The 22,693-nt window shown below is 38.2% G+C and overlaps 1 protein-coding gene across 1 annotated transcript; it reads left to right on the top strand.

Annotated features, from left to right (window-relative positions):
• Positions 1–245: 245 nt before the first annotated feature.
• Positions 246–22,537, top strand: LOC128211682 (prominin-1-like). Its single transcript, XM_052916699.1, has 12 exons — positions 246–600; positions 2,886–2,947; positions 4,833–5,041; positions 11,965–12,152; positions 14,688–14,783; positions 15,022–15,218; positions 15,703–15,783; positions 15,990–16,053; positions 16,918–16,994; positions 17,358–17,440; positions 22,175–22,228; positions 22,390–22,537. Exons 1-12 carry the CDS (start codon positions 342–344, stop codon positions 22,535–22,537), a joined length of 1,518 nt encoding a protein of 505 aa, XP_052772659.1. The 5' UTR covers positions 246–341.
• Positions 22,538–22,693: the final 156 nt, after the last annotated feature.

The raw sequence follows: 22,693 nt of genomic DNA, 5'->3' as shown, positions 1-22,693 counted from the left end.
TCATCATTGGACATAAAGATGATATTTATTTAATACCAATCACCTTATAAGACCCATTGAACAATACTTTGATTGTCCAATGCTCCATTGTCTTTTGACAGTAAGGATTATGTTTGGTAGATTTTAATCAACACAAAGCCAGCAATTTAGTATTGTTCAATTAGATATTTGATAACAATAAATACAACGTCATCTATACCATCCCGATATATATCTCTGAGTACTCCCTTAACAAGAGCATTTATTCTTGATTTGGCCATTCATTCTATTAGTTTGGAATAAGCGTGCTTTGTGTGTCAAACTTTCAGTAATGCAACATTAAGTGATTTTACTGAAGCAACATGTGGGTTGCTATTTGGGGTTGGACATTATGTCTTGTTCTTCCGGTGCATGCTGTCGACCCCGTCTTTACGCCCGAGATACTGTCGGACGCAGCTGGGAACACGGCTGACAGCGCGTCTATGATCACGTGGGCGGGTTGGCCGGCCACGGACGGGTACCTGCTGTCCGAGCCCTCTCGAATCAGCGAAGGGCTGTCTACCTACTATTCAATGGTGCACGGGTTTATTGACGCAGTTTTTGCCAAGGGATTCCCGGACGGTAAGACAAAATGTTTGCATCTAAGTACAATATTTTATTCGAAGTACAATAAAACAAAGAAATTGTATTAGTGTTATGGCACTGTGATTTATCGATGTATGAAAACTTTGTCTGAAAGAGAATTACCCTTGCGCTGACCGAATGTTTTCATTCACGGAAAAATCGCAATTCTAAAATTCCAATTATCATAAGGATAATCCACTTTCGGCGCCGAAAAAAGTACGCGTCAAAGACATTCCTACATCTACAGCGAACTTAACTGGCTGTTTTAACAGCGGCGGCGTAAGTGACATCACTTGTTTCATCGATTTAACTAAAATTTTACTGCAAATGGAATTTGTATGCATTAAAAAAGATATGCGTTCATCCAATGAAGCCCCATATGTTGACATAAAGCGATTAATTCGCACCAACTTTAACTAAAGTCATGGAAAGCGGTTTTGCCATGTTGCGTAGTAGACAAATGTACAAACCTCTTCAAGGTGGAAAACAAAAACAGAACAACTCAAATCACCAGTTTGATTGGGACTTGCTACACGTTCAAGAATACATATTGAGTATCAACATAATTATGTCAATACTTTAATACGAATATACCAATACAGCACCGAAGTGAAAAATGAATCGTCTCGGCAATGTGATAAATTATACTTTGATTGTTTAGGTTTATATTTTAACAAAAAACAGGAGTAACGCCTGAAATTGTATTCATGAATCTAAAGAACTGGATCTTAATAGATATGTAGTCTTTGGATTTAGATTATACATGACATGTATGTTTACATACGTGACATGCATCTGTTTATATACGTGACCTGAATCTGTTTACATACGTGACATGCATCTGTTTACATACGTGACATGCATCTGTTTACATACGTGACATGAATCTGTTTACATACGTGACATGCATCTGTTTACATACGTGACATGCATCTGTTTACATACGTGACATGAATCTGTTTACATACGTGACATGAATCTGTTTACATACGCGACATGAATCTGTTTTATACGTGACATGCATCTGTTTACATACGTGACATGCATCTGTTTACATACGTGACATGCATCTGTTTACATACGTGACATGCATCTGTTTACATACGTGACATGCATCTGTTTACATACGTGACATGCATCTGTTTACATACGTGACATGCATCTGTTTACATACGTGACATGAATCTGTTTACATACGTGACATGCATCTGTTTACATACGTGACATGCATCTGTTTACATACGTGACATGAATCTGTTTACATACGTGACATGCATCTGTTTACATACGTGACATGCATCTGTTTACATACGTGACATGAATCTGTTTACATACGTGACATGAATATGTTTACATACGTGACATGCATCTGTTTACATACGTGACATGCATCTGTTTACATACGTGACAAGAATCTGTTTACATACGTGACAAGAATCTGTTTACATACGTGACATGAATATGTTTACATACGTGACAAGAATCTGTTTACACACTTGACATGAATATGATTACACAGGTGACATGAATCTGTTTACACGCGTGACATGAATGTGTTAGCACACGTGATATGAATCTGTTTACACACTAGGCATGAATATGTTTACACAGGTGACATAAATCTGTTTACACACTTGACATGAATATGTTTACACAGGTGACATTAATCTATTTACACGCGTGACATGAATGTGTTAGCACACGTGACATGAATCTGTTTACACACTAGGCATGAATATGTTTACACACGTGACATGAATTTGTTAACACACGTGGCAGGAATCTGTTAACACACGTGACATGAATCTGTTTACACATGTGGCATGAATATGTTTACACACGTGACATGAATCTGTTTACACACGTGACATTAATATGCTTCCACACGTGGCATGAAATTGTTAACAAACATGGCATGAATCTGTTTAAACACGTGACAGGAATGTGTTTGCACACGTGACATGAATCTGTTTACAAACGTGACATCAACATATTTACACGAACAATGTTATAAACATTTAAGACGATGAACTATTGTATATTGATCAATAATTGTTGTTCAAATTGTATAAAATTCAGCGTCAAAAACACAATGTGTCTACATTCCGCTAAGACTGAAGTCATGACAAGCACCATTTGCAATTTACAGACAACGTTAAAGCGTTCCGAGTTTCCGTATATGGAATGTTTTATTCTTCGCATTTTAGGAGATGAAACTTCTCTAACAAATAATGCCAAACTGTTATAAAAATGAAACAAAATTATCAATTCTAAAATTTTAGATGTTCTTGAGCTAGTGATGACACAGAACTTCACATCATTTAACACAGATGTCGTTTCAACAGTAAGTATTCGGTTTTCAACACTATCAAGTTATCCATTGTACAAGTTAATAGCTCGTGATTGTCATCCGGGTCTTCTACACCTGTATCATCTTGCAACATATGGTTAATATTTGCAGTCTCAACTGTCAATGCGCCTATTAGAAAACCGGTTTTAACACTAATCAACGAATTGTTAAAATTACCATCTTATCGTTACATTCATTGATTGAAATAAAAATACTTTACGCATCAAAGGTCCGAAAGAAATTATAAATCGAAGTGTATTAAATGACAAAAAAGGTTATATCTTACAAAAGTTTGTTTTTTAGGGGAGGAAAAACCCGAGTAAAATATCACAAGATACGATAATACAGGATAGATCGAATTTATTATTTCCATAGTTCCCTATTTTAACCTGGGTTAGAGGCGTGTTTTGTCCTCTCGTTATTAATAGTCTGTATCTGAATGATGTTAATCACTTATATTTAAACAAAAATGGTGTTGAGTGTTCTACTTGTTCGTCTGAGTATCTATCTATTGTCTAAGCTAACTTAAAGAATCGTAACCTTGCTCCCTTTTAGGTGTCTGAGCACGAAGTGTTCAAGTTTAAGCTCTTAAGTGATCGATCAATGACCGGCGTCTGTTGTCCGTCGTCTAGCCTCTACATTTCTTAAAACATCTCTGAAACCCAATGGGCAAGACCCATGTTATTTGGCATTCAGCTTTAGGTATAGTGCTCGTTTATCAAGAGTGTACGGACTGTGTCTCTAGGGTTAAAATTGGCCTTGCCACAGGGATCAAAATTTATCTATATACTTATATAGTAAAACTTTTGAAAATTCTCTTCTCTGGATCCGCAAGTCACAGACCATTGATATTTGGTATGCTGACCCCTGCAGTTGTCCTTCACCAAGACTGCTCCCTAGGGTGTAAAAAGGCTCAATCCCGGGAGCCAAGGTTTTCTCTATCATTTTAAAGTAAAAATGTAAATATCCTTTTCTCCAGCTAAATATAAGATACAGCTAAAACATTAATACCTTCATAAGCTTCAATACATTCTGACAACTTTAACTGTGTGTTTAAAATAAAAAAGTTTAATGCAGAGTGAAAATATTTAGTATGAAAGACAAACGTGCATCTACAGAACTTTAGAATCCCAGATATGACGAAAGAGATAAATTTAGAGATAGCTAGGTTCTCAGCTTAGGGTAATTTTAAAGGGACGTGGTTAACTAGCTGATAAGCCCTTGCTGCGTAGTATGTAGTATCATTTAGTGGCTTTATACCAACATTGCTCCTTAGGGTCAAAGCTGGCCATGCTTGAGGGGTTCTACGTATTCTTTATCCATATCGCCTGGCTCGATTTCCTGGATGACTCGAACTGGATGTTAAGGCCCGCTCTTGTTTATATTCGCGTGGCTCGACGAGTTTGGTCGGTCCCTGGGATATCGAGCCAAAGGGTTTCGACTGAATAGTAAAATATTGAAACCACATGGCCCAGACTTTTTGTATTTGGTATGTAGCCTCATGTTCAAATCATGACAATGGGTGAAAAATGGTTTTATTAATACTCCTTCTCTCTGAAACCGCAAGACCCGGACCCTTGATAAATGGTTTGCAGCATCATGTAGTGATCGTTTGCCAATATACTTAATAACCACTGTATAGTTGATTAGCCATTTAAATCAGGTGAGCGATATGGGGTCATTTTGGCCCTCTTGTTATAGATCTGTTTCAGTCTTTCGAAAATACATGTTCTTACGTTGTTTTATGCAACAATGTTAATACGACAAGACAAGCAATTGTTTGATGTGACAAGAATGCGTCAAGACATTTTTCCAATGTTGCTTTTATGAAAAATAGGAAACAAAAATTTATAATCTAATTAATCTTACCTGCTTGCAGAATGTTACCTTCTTCGCCGGCTTCGCTTGTACCATCGTTGTCGGCTTGCTGTTCATCCTGATATTCCCGATCGTTGCCTGTTGCTTCTGCTGCTGTCGTTGTTGTGGTAATTGTGGAGGAGAGATGAGACAGGAGCCCAATGACACAGAGAATGTACGCAGAAAGGCGTGTCTTGTCGTTACCCTCGTGATTTCAAGCACATTTATTCTGTAAGTCTTTCAATCTTTTTAACTCATTTTAAAGACAATGTAACGGGGTGATCTTAAATACGCAACATCAAACTCCAAGTTCAAGATTAATACTTTTAATAGAAATAATTCTTAAAACAGCATTTCAACTCTTCTCTCTCCTCTTCTCCCCTCTGCTCTGGAACACTCAGCCGACTTTTCAGCTGAGAGGACAGATCTTTCAGCTTCTAACTTTGTTTGTACAAAATGAAAATCAAGTGACTTTTAATAGATTATAGTTTAAAAATCTGAAAGTTCAATTTACAGTTATTTAGTATAATATAATCTGAGAGTGACAAGTATTATCAATAAGTACCCAAAGTTCCAAAATAACCTGTCAACTCTTCACAAATAAACACGTGGTGTTTACCTACGAAGTCACGTTGTACAATTGCATCAGAAACTCTGTCCTTAGCATTTTAGACTTATGATTTGAATGAGAGCCAAATGTAAACATTCCTGTATTTGACTAATATTGTCGTAGTTTATACTTCATAGATATTTACATGAAAACCCAGCCGAGACGTTTGAATACCATAACATACAATAATTATCAATCAAATATAGCAAACATAATTCATTTCAATACGACATTAATTAATTACACAAATATAAAGCCAACATAGGCCAACATACCCAACATAGCCAACATAGGCCAACATACCCAACATAGCCAACATAGGCAACATAGGCCAACATAGGCCAACATAGGCCAACATAGGCCAACATAACCCAACATAAGCCAACATGGCCAACATAGGCCAACATAGCCAACATAGGCCAACATGGGCCAACTTAGCCAACATAGGCCAACATAGGCCAACATAGCCAACATAGGCCAACATTGGCAACATAGCCAACATAGGCCAACATAGCCAACATAGGCCAACATAGCCAACATAGGCCAAAATAGGCCAACATAGGCCAACATAGCCAACATTGGCAACATAGCCAACATAGCCAACATAGGCCAACATAGCCAACATAGCCAACATAGGATAACATAGCCAACATACCCAACATAGCCAACATACCCAACATAGCCAACATAGGCCAACATAGCCAACATAGCCAACATAGCCAACATAGCCAACATACCCAACATAGCCAACATAGCCAACATGGCCAACATAGGCCAACATAGCCAACATAGGCCAACATGGGCCAACTTAGCCAACATAGGCCAACATAGGCCAACATAGCCAACATAGGCCAACATTGGCAACATAGCCAACATAGGCCAACATAGCCAACATAGGCCAACATAGCCAACATAGGCCAAAATAGGCCAACATAGGCCAACATAGCCAACATTGGCAACATAGCCAACATAGCCAACATAGACCAACATAGGCCAACATAGCCAACATACGCCAACATAGGCCAACATAGCCAACATAGGCCAACATAGCCAACATAGGCCAACATAGCCAACATAGCCAACATAGCCAACATAGGCCAACATAGCCAACATACCCAACATAGCCAACATAGGCCAACATAGCCAACATAGGCCAACATAGCCAACATAGGCCAACATAGCCAACATAGGCCAACATAGCCAACATAGCCAACATAGCCAACATAGGCCAACATAGCCAACATACCCAACATAGCCAACATAGGCCAACATAGCCAACATAGGCCAACATAGCCAACATAGCCAACATAGCCAACATAGGCCAACATACCCAACATACCCAACATAGCCAACATAGGCCAACATAGCCAACATAGGCCAACATAGCCAACATAGCCAACATAGCCAACATAGCCAACATAGCCAACATAGGCAACATACCCAACATAGGCCAACATACCCAACATAGCCAACATAGCCAACATAGCTAACATAGCCAACATAGCCAACATAGGCCAACATAGCCAACATAGCCAACATAGCCAACATAGCCAACATAGCCAACATACCCAACATAGCCAACATAGCCAACATAGCCAACATAGGCCAACATAGCCAACATAGCCAACATAGCCAACATACCCAACATAGCCAACATAGGCCAACATAGCCAACATAGGCCAACATAGCCAACATAGCCAACATAGGATAACATAGCCAACATACCCAACATAGCGAACATACCCAACATAGCCAACATAGGCCAACATAGCCAACATAGCCAACATACCCAACATAGCCAACATAGCCAACATAGCCAACATAGGCCAACATAGCCAACATACCCAACATACCCAACATACCCAACATAGCCAACATAGGATAACATAGCCAACATACCCAACATAGCCAACATACCCAACATAGCCAACATAGGCCAACATAGCCAACATAGCCAACATAGCCAACATACCCAACATAGCCAACATAGCCAACATAGCCAACATAGGCCAACATAGCCAACATACCCAACATAGCCAACATACCCAACATACCCAACATAGGCCAACATAGCCAACATAGCCAACATAGGCCAACATAGCCAACATAGGCCAACATAGGCCAACATAGCCAACATTGGCAACATAGCCAACATAGCCAACATAGGCCAACATAGGCCAACATAGCCAACATATGCCAACATAGGCCAACATAGCCAACATAGGCCAACATAGCCAACATAGGCCAACATAGCCAACTTAGCCAACATAGCCAACATAGCCAACATAGGCCAACATAGCCAACATACCCAACATAGCCAACATAGGCCAACATAGCCAACATAGGCCAACATAGCCAACTTAGCCAACATAGCCAACATAGGCCAACATAGCCAACATACCCAACATAGCCAACATACCCAACATAGCCAACATAGGCCAACATAGCCAACATAGCCAACATAGCCAGCATACCCAACATAGCCAACATAGCCAACATAGCCAACATAGCCAACATAGGCCAACATAGCCAACATAGGCCAACATAGCCAACATAGCCAACATAGCCAACATAGGCCAACATAGCCAACATACCCAACATAGCCAACATACCCAACATAGCCAACATAGGCCAACATAGCCAACATACCCAACATAGCCAACATACCCAACATAGCCAACATAGCCAACATAGGCAACATACCCAACATAGGCCAACATAGCCAACATACCCAACATACCCAACATAGCCAACATAGCCAACATAGCCAACATAGGCCAACATAGCCAACATAGCCAACATAGCCAACATACCCAACATAGCCAACATAGGCCAACATAGCCAACATAGGCCAACATAGCCAACATAGCCAACATAGGATAACATAACCAACATACCCAACATACCCAACATAGCCAACATAGGCCAACATAGCCAACATAGGCCAACATAGCCAACATAGCCAACATAGCCAACATAGGCCAACATACCCAACATACCCAACATACCCAACATACCCAACATAGCCAACATAGGCCAACATAGCCAACATACCCAACATAGCCAACATACCCAACATAGCCAACATACCCAACATAGCCAACATAGCCAACATAGCCAACATAGGCAACATACCCAACATAGGCCAACATAGCCAACATACCCAACATACCCAACATAGCCAACATAGCCAACATAGGCCAACATAGCCAACATAGCCAACATAGCCAACATACCCAACATAGCCAACATAGGCCAACATAGCCAACATAGGCCAACATAGCCAACATAGCCAACATAGGATAACATAGCCAACATACCCAACATACCCAACATAGCCAACATAGGCCAACATAGCCAACATAGGCCAACATAGCCAACATAGCCAACATAGCCAACATAGGCCAACATAGCCAACATACCCAACATAGCCAACATACCCAACATAGCCAACATAGGCCAACATAGCCAACATAGCCAACATAGCCAACATACCCAACATAGCCAACATAGGCCAACATAGCCAACATAGCCAACATAGCCAACATAGGCCAACATAGCCAACATACCCAACATAGCCAACATAGCCAACATACCCAACATAGCCAACATAGGCCAACATAGGCCAACATAGCCAACATAGCCAACATAGCCAACATACCCAACATAGCCAACATAGCCAACATAGCCAACATAGGCCAACATAGCCAACATAGCCAACATAGCCAACATACCCAACATAGCCAACATAGGCCAACATGGGCCAACATAGGCCAACATAGCCAACATAGCCAACATAGGCCAACATAGCCAACATAGGCCAACATAGCCAACATAGGCCAACATAGGCCAACATAGGCCAACATAGCCAACATTGGCAACATAGCCAACATATGCCAACATAGGCCAACATAGCCAACATAGGCCAACATAGCCAACATAGGCCAACATAGCCAGCATACCCAACATAGCCAACATAGGATAACATAGCCAACATAGGATAACATAGCCAACATAGCCAACATAGCCAACATAGCCAACATAGGCCAACATAGCCAACATAGCCAACATAGCCAACATACCCAACATAGCCAACATAGCCAACATAGGCCAACATAGCCAACATAGCCAACATAGCCAACATAGCCAACATACCCAACATAGCCAACATAGGCCAACATAGCCAACATAGGCCAACATAGCCAACATAGCCAACATAGGCCAACATAGCCAACATACCCAACATAGGCAACATACCCAACATAGCCAACATAGGCCAACATAGCCAACATAGCCAACATACCCAACATAGCCAACATAGCCAACATAGCCAACATAGCCAACATAGCCAACATAGGCAACATACCCAACATAGGCCAACATACCCAACATACCCAACATAGCCAACATAGCCAACATAGCCAACATAGCCAACATAGCCAACATAGGCCAACATAGCCAACATAGCCAACATAGCCAACATACCCAACATACCCAACATACCCAACATAGCCAACATAGCCAACATAGGCCAACATAGCCAACATAGCCAACATACCCAACATAGCCAACATAGGCCAACATAGCCAACATAGGCCAACATAGCCAACATAGGATAACATAGCCAACATACCCAACATAGCCAACATACCCAACATAGCCAACATAGGCCAACATAGCCAACATAGCCAACATACCCAACATACCCAACATAGCCAACATAGCCAACATAGGCCAACATAGCCAACATAGGCCAACATAGCCAACATAGGATAACATAGCCAACATACCCAACATAGCCAACATACCCAACATAGCCAACATAGGCCAACATAGCCAACATAGCCAACATACCCAACATACCCAACATAGCCAACATAGCCAACATAGCCAACATAGGCCAACATAGGCCAACATAGGCTAAAATAGGCCAACATAGGCCAACATAGCCAACATAGCCAACATAGCCAACATAGGCCAACATAGGCCAACATAGCCAACATATGCCAACATAGGCCAACATAGCCAACATAGGCCAACATAGCCAACATAGGCCAACATAGCCAACATAGAATAACATAGCCAACATAGCCAACATACCCAACATAGCCAACATAGCCAACATAGCCAACATAGGCCAATATAGCCAACATAGGCCAACATAGCCAACATAGCCAACATAGGATAACATAGCCAACATACCCAACATAGCCAACATAGCCAACATAGGCCAACATAGGCCAACATAGCCAACATAGCCAACATACCCAACATAGCCAACATAGCCAACATAGCCAACATAGGCCAACATAGCCAACATACCCAACATAGCCAACATACCCAACATAGGCCAACATAGCCAACATACCCAACATAGCCAACATAGGCCAACATAGCCAACATAGGCCAACATAGCCAACATAGCCAACATAGCCAACATAGGCCAACATAGCCAACATACCCAACATAGCCAACATAGCCAACATAGGCCAACATAGCCAACATACCCAACATAGCCAACATACCCAACATAGGCCAACATAGCCAACATAGCCAACATAGCCAACATAGGCCAACATGGGCCAACATAGGCCAACATAGCCAACATAGCCAACATAGGCCAACATAGGCAACATAACTATGTTACAACAATGGGCCGATTGTTCAGAACTTTTTGAAAGTTAACAATTTGTGTAACGTTGTTAACTTTTAAACGTTTATTTAGTTTAGTTTAAGCAGTATATATTTTACAACGATTGTGAAGAAAGTTATAATAACTTATACTAAGTCACTCTCGTTGGCACGATGTTCCGCGAGATTGTGGTCTTGTGCTGTGGGGGAAACCGGAGAACCCGGAGAAAACCCACTTGTCCAGCTTGGTGACCACTTCAACAAACTCACATGCGCCAAGGCCGGGAGTCGAACCCGGGTCGCCTTGGTGAGAAGCTAGCGCGCTAACTACTGCGCTAACCGGACAACCGTTTAACGTTTATTTGTTGATAATGTGCTCGTATATTTTTATAGAAATAAACACATATAATTAGTTGTATCAAATTGTGTTAGAAATAAAACAGATAAAACCGATCACAAGTGAATCCATTCAATTTTCAGATCAGTAAATTTGAAAGTTAACAATGGTGACGTGAATAACGTTGTTTACTATGAGCAATCGGCCTAATTAAAATTATGTTAACGACTGTCCAAATGACCGATTGTGTAAACTCTCTTGATAAATTATAAATTGTAATACCAGAACTGACATATAATCCGTTTGTTGAACTATACGAACGCATAGGCGATTGAAATATAAGCATTCCCCTATGCAATGTCAGATTGTAATTTCTCTGTGTTGATATCATGTTACAGTCGAAACCCGTTTGCTCGATATCGATTGGCTCGATTTTCTCGTTGGTTCGAACTGGATGTTAAGGACCGATTTTGTTTAACTCTTTTTGAGCATTCCCTGAGATATCGAGCCAAAGGGATTCGACTGTATATGATATTATGTTTATTGATAGCCAAATATCCCGATCTACTTTTGCAGGGTGGCCTCGATATGTTTGTTTGTCATTAATGGCGACATGTCTACAGTCATTAACTCCATTGACGGCACTGTCGACGATTCGATAAATGACGTCAAAGTTTTCACCAACAATACCGTCGTAGAAGCAAAACACGTGATCGGCACGAACTTCAATTTTACTATTGACGTCATATTTCGAGACATAGATAGTGAGTTGTTTATCTTTTCTCATTTTTTATATTTTTTATAAGAAGAAAAAACAAGCCCATTTTTCTGATGTTTTGTTGTAATATGATATATTCCGCTTTCGAGTAAAAAATATTTGCTATCTCCCGCCATTGCATCTGATATTTATATAATACTTATATATTTTTTATGTAAAGATATTTATTCCAAAAATAAGAAAATTAAACAAAATCCCATTTCGTTTGTCATGTTAGAATAATAATAAAAAAGTTCAGTCTTAAAATGTGTTTGGAAATCAGAATTATGTATATCAAACACATACTGGAAATCACAACAGCTTTTCGCAATCCAAAACAACATACAACTAATTAGTGGTTAATACACGGCGTAGCCGGGCCGGGCCGTTGAGTGATATTTGGCCCGAGTAACTCATATTGGCGTAGTCCCTACGGGCCGCAAAATGATAATCGATAATCGGCCCGGGCGGCAAATCTGATAATTGCAGAGTCATGCAAATAATTGCGGAATCCCTGTACAAATGTGTTACTATAAATAGTGACGTATGTATTAAATAAAAGTACTAAAAGTATCCCAGGGAACGCTTGGGAAGGTGACACAAGGTAAAATGTTACTTCAGTTCATCGAATTGTCTTAGAATACTATCTCATTGGCTGACACATTGTCAACGCAAACCCAGACGAAGGGAGTGTGTATTGAATGATTGACAGATGACGAACCTTTAAACACCCGCGAAAGTTAAATATCGTTATGAATATCAAATAAACAAGAATGTGTGACAACGATCAGCTAACAAATTGTAAGTAATTTTCCAAAATTACATCAGAGGGTTTTGATAGCTTCCGCTTATCTCTTGTCATCAAAGCCATTTTCCGTAATTGTTGTAGTTCACCCCTATTCTTCTTTGTTTCTTTTCACTCTGTTATCCAAGTGGCATGGGCATTTCAATCTCAATTTCGAGGTTCCTGCCTTTTCGGTTCTTTTCCATCTCTTGTGTTCGCTTAGATCTCGAGATGTTCTCCGTGATGACCGTTTTTGCTCTAAGTATTAGAAAAAGATTTGGGATATTAAAGAGATATGCTGTGGGTCAATCTTGGAAGTTAGCATATCATGATGTGGATATAACTAATAATATGACTAATTAGGCAAACTAAAATCGTAAAGAAAGGAAAAGTAGTTGTAGTGTTCGTAACCTAACCCCCACCCCTGATTCTGCTTTATACGGATAGGATAATGTAAGCTGCTAACAAGATGTTAACGGAGGTAATAGCGTATTCTGTGCGGGGCTTTGGGGGAAACTATTCACTTGCCCATCGTCTTTTACATGGCAAACAGTTCTTATTTAAAGGAACCGACAAACGCGGATATTGTAAAATTACTTGAAAATATGAATGGTATACTAGGGGAAGCAGAAAAGATACTATGGGCTTTGGATGCACTTGAGCAGAAAATGGAGAGGCGGGGGGGGGGTCGGGGGAGGGGGATGAGAAGGAGCTGAATAGCTTGTAGGTAGCGGTTGATGTCAATGGCAAGCGGACGGAGGTGGGCCTGATGGACATACAGGACCACGATGTGTATGTGCAGTCTCAATCAATGCACAATAACCTTATGTTTCCATGGATACCAGAGAGCGGTCATGACTCGTTTGTGACGGAGGATAGAAAGTTACGGCAATTTTTACGATTGCTTCTGTGGCATGAGAGGTTATTATCTCTTGTCTCTTCGACATTAACCAAAATCTATTATTTCACTGTATTTGCTCACTGCATCTTCAGACTTAAGCAAGTCTCAATGCGCCAATGGACTCGTTTTACAGCAATTGTATCCTAAATGAGAAGAGATTTGCGTAAATAAACAAACATCGATCAACGCCGCCATTTCCAAAATACAATGAAAACTACAGGAACAAGCCCAGACAACAATTCAAATACAACCGCGTGCAATAAACGCAATTGATGACAATTATCTCCATGTTTGCTTACTTGAGACCACTAGTTGCATTGTCAAGATGACCTCTATCTCTACCCGGTAGAGTTCAACTTAAAGCTGGCCAGCATACTCGAAATACACGAAACTCTCTTTCCAGAAGTGTTATGTACACTATGAAGTATAACGTAGAAGTTGCAGATGCAAATGGTTCAATTTCAGGCAGTCCTTCGGTATATAATATCTTCAGTGATATTTTACCAAAAAAAAAATGATTTATTTACTTAGTCCAGGTTTATGTCAACATAATTCAGAAGTACAATCGAACCCTGTTGTCTCGAACTCCCAGGGACCGGCGAAAATACCTTGAGCCTCGGGACTTTCGAGCCAAGCGGGAATTCTTACATTCAGTATAAAGAATTCGATCCTTCACATCCAGCCACAATGAGGATTTCGAGCCTAGACTGTTCGAGCCAATGAGGATTTCGAGCCAAGCGAGTTCGAGCAAACGGGTTCGAAAGTATTACGAGAAATAGTATAGAATATAATAAAATTATGTTGTGAAATGTTTGTCATCATTTTCATTGATGGACCTTTACCTCTTATCGTTACAGATATTGACGTGCTGTTGGGTATACCAGTACGTGATGAGATTAAAACAGAAACAAACATTTCGTTCGCATTGGCTACCGCCGGAACTATTGTTACAGGTAAAGTTGTAATGGCTCAGATTATGAACTTTACCATCGGGCAAGGACTATAATACACGTACATGCATATGATGCGTTTGGCAAACCATGCTGTTCAAACGGTCGGCCTGCTTTCTTAACAATAATTTAAATGTTATAATTTCAGCATTTTGACGTTGTTTGTAACAGATTTTTTCTAATAACTACATGATTTGTAAACAATACAACATACCCTATAAAACATCATAATCATTTCCAGAAATGGATGATGTCGACTCAGCCCTTACTAATGTTGAAAACACAATGACGGAATTAACTACTTCCATCAACGCCTTGAATGAATCACTCGCCAACATCACCACCAGTATGGACGATATATTTGCCAACTGCCCGGCATGTCCGGTAGCAGGGAGGCCGGACTATAGCTCGGCGACAGTCTCCATTGACATGTCTCAGGTTGTCGCCCGTTTTGTATCTGTATTGTATGTGTGTTGTATGTGAATATAACACCATATGAAGTTACAACAACTTTTTTTTACAAAGCACCTGTATTTGAATAATTAACAGTTAATGAAATAATTTACACCTAAACAAAATATTTAAGAAGGCAAGTTATTTTTCTAGAAACTTGTAACTTTAAGAGTTTGTATAAGATTGTGGGAACATATTTTAAAAATACATTTCATTAAAGTAATGGTGTCTTCTATGAAGCAAGAGGATCATAACTTTATTAAGGAATCGAAGCCACAAATACGCACACACACGCACGCACGCACACACGCACGCACGCACACACACACACCCACACACATAATTGAAGTAGACCTCGAAAGACTAAAAGATGTTATTTAAGACAATATATATATTTGATTTATGCACCGTTTCTTTTTCCCGATAGTACGATCAATTCAGTTTCAGTTAAACAATGTCTATATTTCAGTTTCCGAATGACGACATGGCGTCCGCCAGATCCAGTATGGACGACGCCAAGAATACAAACATGACAGATGAGATACAAAAGGTAAAGGACGATGTGTCTTGAAAAGTTCTCGCTTGACATTAAAGTTTTTAGAATATCACTTTTTCACGGTGAAAGAAACAAACGGCAGTGTTTATAATATCGAAATTGTAATGAATTAGAATTTCGTTAATTAAAAACAAACAGCAAACCACTATATGTTTACAATTTCTTGGATTATATAAACTAATTTAAACAAATTGTTACAGGCTGAACTCGAAGTTGACAATATTCCGGAGACGGTGAAGAATGACTCCAACCAAGCCATGACAGGTTATCTAAACACTATAAAATAAATTACTATTATCAAAAGAATGTTTAATTTTATTTATGATGAGTCTATTTAATCAACTCAGAGATTATTTCTCAATACATCTGATGATCAGAGAATAGCAACGTGTATGTTTTTATGGTAATGATTTGGTTAAAAGCTCGGTCTAGGATACGATCAAATACTACAATCAAAACTACAGGAACAAGCCCAGTACACAAACAACAAAACAAATATAACTTCTATGTAACGCACAAGGTAAGAGTCCAAACAACAGTGTGTGAGAGAGAGAGAGAGAGAGAGAGAGAGAGAGAGAGAGAGAGAGAGAGAGAGAGAGAGAGAGAGAGAGAGAATACAAGCGTACACTCACAACAAAGAGACGCACGCATCCAAATAGCTTCATCTCTAAATGAACGGTCAGTGAAACACGAGTTCACAGGGCGTTTAAACTAGCTTTTATACACATGATTACCAACCGTTAGTCCCAACATATATCAATACATACAAAAAAAAAAAAACGCTGAAAACTGCAGGGTCAGGCTCAGTAGCCAAGAATATCTGATGAAATTAAATTAAAGACTACTGGACTCAATCTCTGTAAGCCTCAACGGTCAGCATCAAATTGAAAACGTTGGAGAAAAAAGGAAAACTGTCTTAAGAAAGTATTAATTATGGTTCAATAAAAACACCGTTTAAGAAATATTCAGCATTGCATTGACCTTTGGTAAATACATATTTATTGCTTTTATAATTATAGTCTGTGTTAAATAAACTGAACGTGTTGTTTGGATAAATGATTTTTACAATTAATTGATAACAATATATATATATTTAAATCATTAAGTTTGTACTTATTTTACATACAGACATGAAGTCCGACATAGATTCAATAAGAGCTGACCTAGATGATATTTTAGGCTCGATTGATGACGTCAATGATGAGGTAGGAGCTATATTTGAAAATTATGTTTTGATAGCAAAGTCGCTGTGCAAAATTGTTAACCTTGACCACAACTAAACACCGTTTGTTGTTTTCAGAAAGAAAAGCGCCAAATTATATTTAAAAGTAATGTCATTCGGGAAATGCCGTCGTTGGAACTGTGTCAAAGAACGGTTAAAAATGATAAAGATCAATTTCAAATCAACCTCCGGAAAGCATATGAAAAAGTCACGTGAAACTTAGTACACATGTTTCCAATGACTGAAGTCCCATAGCTCTAGTCAAGTCAGTAATTATATGGACAATCATTTGTTTGTCAACATGGTTTTGAAATGTAAAATAATACGAAACATTTATTTACTCTAGGTTCAAGGGGGTAGTGAAACAGGAAGCTTTACGGAACTAGTGGGTAACTACACAGAACTGGCAAAGACGTACGGCAAATACAGGTACACGTGTTGTGGTCTCAAACAAGCATTTGTAATAGGGCCTATTGTTCAGAACTGTGTTGACGTCAACAAAGTTGTTGACGTCATCAGTGTTAACTTTAAAATATTTACTGTTCTTTAAGTTTAATGGGTACACTTGTGATCTGCAATGTTTCTAAGAAAATTTGAGACAACTGTTTCAGTTGTACTTTTAAACACATAAGGGAATCACAAACACTTTACTTTCAAAAATTAACAACGATGTCGTTAATCACGTTGTTAATTTTGGCAAAGTTCTGGACAATCGGCCCATAATTCATAAATCATTAATTTGATCATAATAATTCAAGCAGTATTGTTTGCATTGTATTACATAAGACACTATATGGTTATTTATATCCATAAAACATAATACACCGTTAGGTACAGTTTCTTTTAGTTACGTTTGTTATACATGATTTAAATTGTAATAGTTACTATTTATAATGCATTCTCTAACGCATATACTGCATGTGTTGGATGAACATAGACAGCAAGTGGTTCTCCTAATTGTGTGACATTGTTTAATAACTCGGATACAGATTACATATTTATTTATTTTTTGTATTTAAAATATAACAATATGCTTTCATTTTATATTTTCTGAAATTCACTGGAGCCTCTGTATGGACCTAATTTGACTTGAATACAGCGTTTTAGTTGAGCCTGGCCCCAATATCGCGAAAATACTCAAGTCAAACCTAAATCTCATTCTAAACTCATTTGTCCACATTACAGTATGACATTATTTAAATGACTTATGTTCTACTGTTTCTAAAGCTCTTTCTCTTGTTCATGATGTTGTTAAAAATCATTGCTCAATATGTTTAAAATATAATTTCATAGCACAAACTGTACTTGAGTAAAACTCAAAAATAATAAATGAGACCCAAGTACAGTTTACAACCCGATATCGGCGATGAGTGCGTTTAGTCCCACGAGGATATTGTTTGAAAATGACGAATGTGAAAGACGAATGTGAAAATTGAGAATGAAAATTGAGAATGAAAATTGAGAATGAAAATTGAGAATGAAAATTGAGAATGAAAATTGAGAATGAAAATTGAGAATGAAAATTGAAAATGAAAATTGAAAATCATCAGAGAAAATGAAAATTGAAAATCATCAGAGAAAAAAATGAGCGTCTTGGTATCAGATACAAAAACAAAGTAATTTATTTCAAGTTTTTATTTTTTATTTTGTGAAACAAGATAATTGTCACAATCAATCGAAAACTTTCTTCAACCACGTCAGGGTTAGCCGGCCAAGATTGCAAGATTTTCAAATCGGTGGAAAAAACATGACAAACAATAGTTTCTCATTCGCACTTTTGGTGGCGTTCCATTAGCCTTACAATCATTACAGTACCACACATATCGAAAACAGTTTTGGCAGTAGCCAGCTGGAGGGAAAATGTTCAAAAGATCATGTCGTTGACAAGGTTCTAACGTAAAGACTCCAGCACAACACAATTGGCATTCCCAACAGAATGTTTTGAAATAATCATTGTACTGTAGTCCAGCAAACCCAACGATGTCAGTATATCGTTTTGCCATAGTTAGTGAAAAGTACAGTCACTGCTGTATGTTTAAATAGTTTGAAGTACTCTAAAAAGCGTATACATTATTTCTCGAACTTGCATTCGTCAACTTTGCTAACCAATGTTAGAAATTTGAGCTAACTAGCGTATTGCGGTTGTCTACAGCATAACTGTGTGAATCAGAACTGGTAGTGTTTGAGTGATTCACCTTTCTATGTAAATGAAATAAACAGAAAGCAAAAATACAAATAATTGTTTACGATTTATTCATAAGAAATTTTCCAACAATAGCCGATCTACAAATGTGGCATTCGCTGCTGGTAATGGAACATGCCTGACAAGATAAATGTCCACAGGGTATAAACACAATACACTTTTTGTTTGTTACACAACTAGTACAAGTGTTTTTTTCGTCGATTTGTCGTTGCAACTCTTGTCGCGTTTCCTCTTTCATGCTGAGATGATGCCATAGAAGGTCTCCTAGTGGAGCTGTTTTGCGAAATATCTTTGAAACTAATCGCATTTCAGCCAAAATGTTAACTTCTTTCTCCCTACCACAACGTTGTGAAATGTTGTTCAAGTCTGTTTTTAATTTTTTCAAGTCATTTTTTAGCTTTTGAACCTGTGACAATAGGTCTCCGGTCTTCTGTTTCGGTTCGCACATCTTGTTTGTAGGTTTAATGGAAATCGTTGTATTTTGCAATATCTTCACACATTTATGGAGTAGTGAAAGAAATTTTCTTAGCACGTCTAAAGTGCGCTTGCTACTCTGTGTTTTTATTATTGCCTTAATTTGCTGCAAGTCAGATTCACAGTGTTTTACACGATCTGTCAAATTGCTTATTAAGCTTAAAATTGTGCCTGACATGTTTGATATCAACTGAATGAATGGATTAAACAGTTGATAAATGATACTCGAGTAATAAGAGCTTGAAATTATAATGCAATGGAAACACTGATTCGTTTTGTTTACAACAATGACCATCATAAACTCATTTCATTGGATAAACACTTGTGCATTATAAAAGTTTAAGCGTATGATATAAAAGCTCATATTCTACATTATGGGTATTCCTTAGCTGCAATACGTAGAGAGATGGCTAACGAGTACAGATATAGCACATCTATTCCCCAGTATGAGAACAAGATAAACATACTACTTCAGAGATATCTCAAGTACTGTTCGAAAAATGTAGCAGCTGATGTTCGTACAAGTTTGACAAAGGAACTCGAATACCTTGGACAATGTTCGAAAATACAGACAATCAACAATATGAATATGGACGTTATGGCACATAAAAGGCAGAAAATAACATTGCAAAGAGAAATCAATTTTCTAAAACAAGAAGGCCAGCTTTCTTCTCAAGCGATTCGAAACAAACAGCATCTGGTTAGAGAGTACAAGCAACACATACGGAAACTACAGGGAATTATTCAACAAGTCACAAATGAAGTAGTCAAAAGCGATTTGAGCATCCCAGTTTGCAGAAAGGATTTGAACACACCAGTTTGTAGAAGGGATTTGAGTTACCATTCCGATACTGATGATACTGATGATAATGATGAGACACTGTCTGTGGCAATGAATTGGGGTGACGAACTTTTTGACCAGACACCGAACGAAGAAAACCCCAGCGTATAACTTTTGAAAAATGTTCTGTTTCAATGAAACGCAAATTATGTTACGATTTCAAAATAAAACCTTTCATACCACTTATTTTTGCTTCTCGTTCTTTGGTTATTATTTTGTCATACAAATTGCTGAATAACAACACATCGATAAATGGAAATTTAGGATGACGATCTTTTTTATAAAACACCCGAATATTAAAATCACAGCCTTTGATTTGAAAATAAAATAAAATCTGAACATGAAGTTATGTATCAGCAACTAAACAATTTTTCCAATATACTTAAGTCACAGTTATTATACGTTCCCAAATTGTTCATTTTGAAAACAATAATGTTTTACGAGATATTTGTCATCTACTAAAAACCCGTATCTCATTCTTCTTAAAGGGAGGTAATAGCATTAAAACCACCGTGAAGAAACAAAATTGAAAACAAGTACAGAGAAATATATTTTACAATTTATTGATAAATTTGATATTTTCCAATAACAACAGTTCTGCAAAAATAACATTTACTAGTTTTGATAGAACATGCATGACAAGTCAAATGGCCACAAGGCGTAAATACAATACACTTTTTGTCCGTAACACAAATTTGACAAATGTTTTTTTCATCGTTTTTTAAGTGCAACTCCTTTTGGATGCTTGTCTCTCTGCTAAGATGATTGCAAAGAAGATCTCCGAGCGTTGATACTTTTCGAAATATCTTGGATACCGATCGGATTTCGGATAAAATGTCAATAGCCTTCTCCCTGCCACAACGTTCTGATATTGTGTTCAACTCAATTCTGTAGTTTTTTAAGTCACGTTTCATTTTCCTTGCCAGTTGTAACACATCTCCAGATCTAATTTCTGGTTGGCTCATCTTGCTAGGAGTTTTTTTTGATGAAACTATTTTGTAAAGTGATTTTACAATTTTACGAATTAGTGGCGAAAGTTTTCTCAAGACGCCAGATACGTGTCTGCTGTTGTTAACTACGATAGTCTTCATGTGCAACAATTGAGTTTCACTGTGTTGCATACGATCTGCCAACTGTTTTACCAAGTTAAAAGTTGCGTCTGACATGGTTGACATCAACTGAATAAATGAATAAATAAATGATACTCGAGTTATAAGAACTTACAATTATAATGCAATAATAACACTGAATTATTTTGTTTCTACCACTATGCGAAGGATTACAATTTTGAAAAAAAATCATACCATTTTTGATAACATGAGATGAAATCAAAAATTGCTTTATCGTGAACTTGAAGTGGTCACTCCCGTTTGAATAACAATTGATAATTTCTCATGATAAAAAAGTTACAAATAACACAACTAATGCTTCTAATTTCAGTTTCTGTTTTATTCAATATGTAAGCCGATAACAACGTACAAACATACATAGCATTGAAAACATATCAATATACATAATTATACATAAAACATTTGCTTTCATGAAATCAAACACAAGCAAAAGTTTACAATTGTTATAATGTCAAACATTCAATGTAAAAAGTATTTTTGTTATGTAATGTGGTCACTCCCTGTTTTTCATCCAGACTTGTGACTGGCATTGGTCAGGTTACCCACCGCACAAACAAGATCGGAAAATGGTAACTCTGAGCCAGAAACCTATTTTCCTAGTGTCATACACTACGCAAAATCAGCACCCATTAGAGGCCTTCCAGGCGACCTTCTACAATTTGTTACACCTATAATGTAGAGTGCTGGACTACTCGGGTGTAACAAACGGGGTATTGCTGACTCGTTGTAGGTACAACGCCGAACAAGTGATGTCTGATACAAGAAGGCCTGTACTGGGGCAAGAATCGAGTGCCTCAGCCGCATTGTCCGATCAAAGAAGGGATTTCTGCGATCAACTTCAAGTACCTCAACCACAAGCTAGGCTCGAAAACTCGTAGACTTATTTCTCTTTTGATCTAAGAGAAGGCTACAGAGTTCACTTTCAAACACACCTCTTAAGCACATAGAGGCATATTTGCTCGCTTTACTTGCAGGCAGGAAATGCTAACTTTAATCTCAGAAAGCATTTCCTTTTATGTATCGCAACTTATGAG

This window comes from Mya arenaria, chromosome 12 (genome assembly GCF_026914265.1).
Source record: "Mya arenaria isolate MELC-2E11 chromosome 12, ASM2691426v1".
In the NCBI taxonomy this organism is placed as follows: domain Eukaryota; kingdom Metazoa; phylum Mollusca; class Bivalvia; order Myida; family Myidae; genus Mya; species Mya arenaria.
This window is presented reverse-complemented; position numbering and strand designations above follow the sequence as displayed.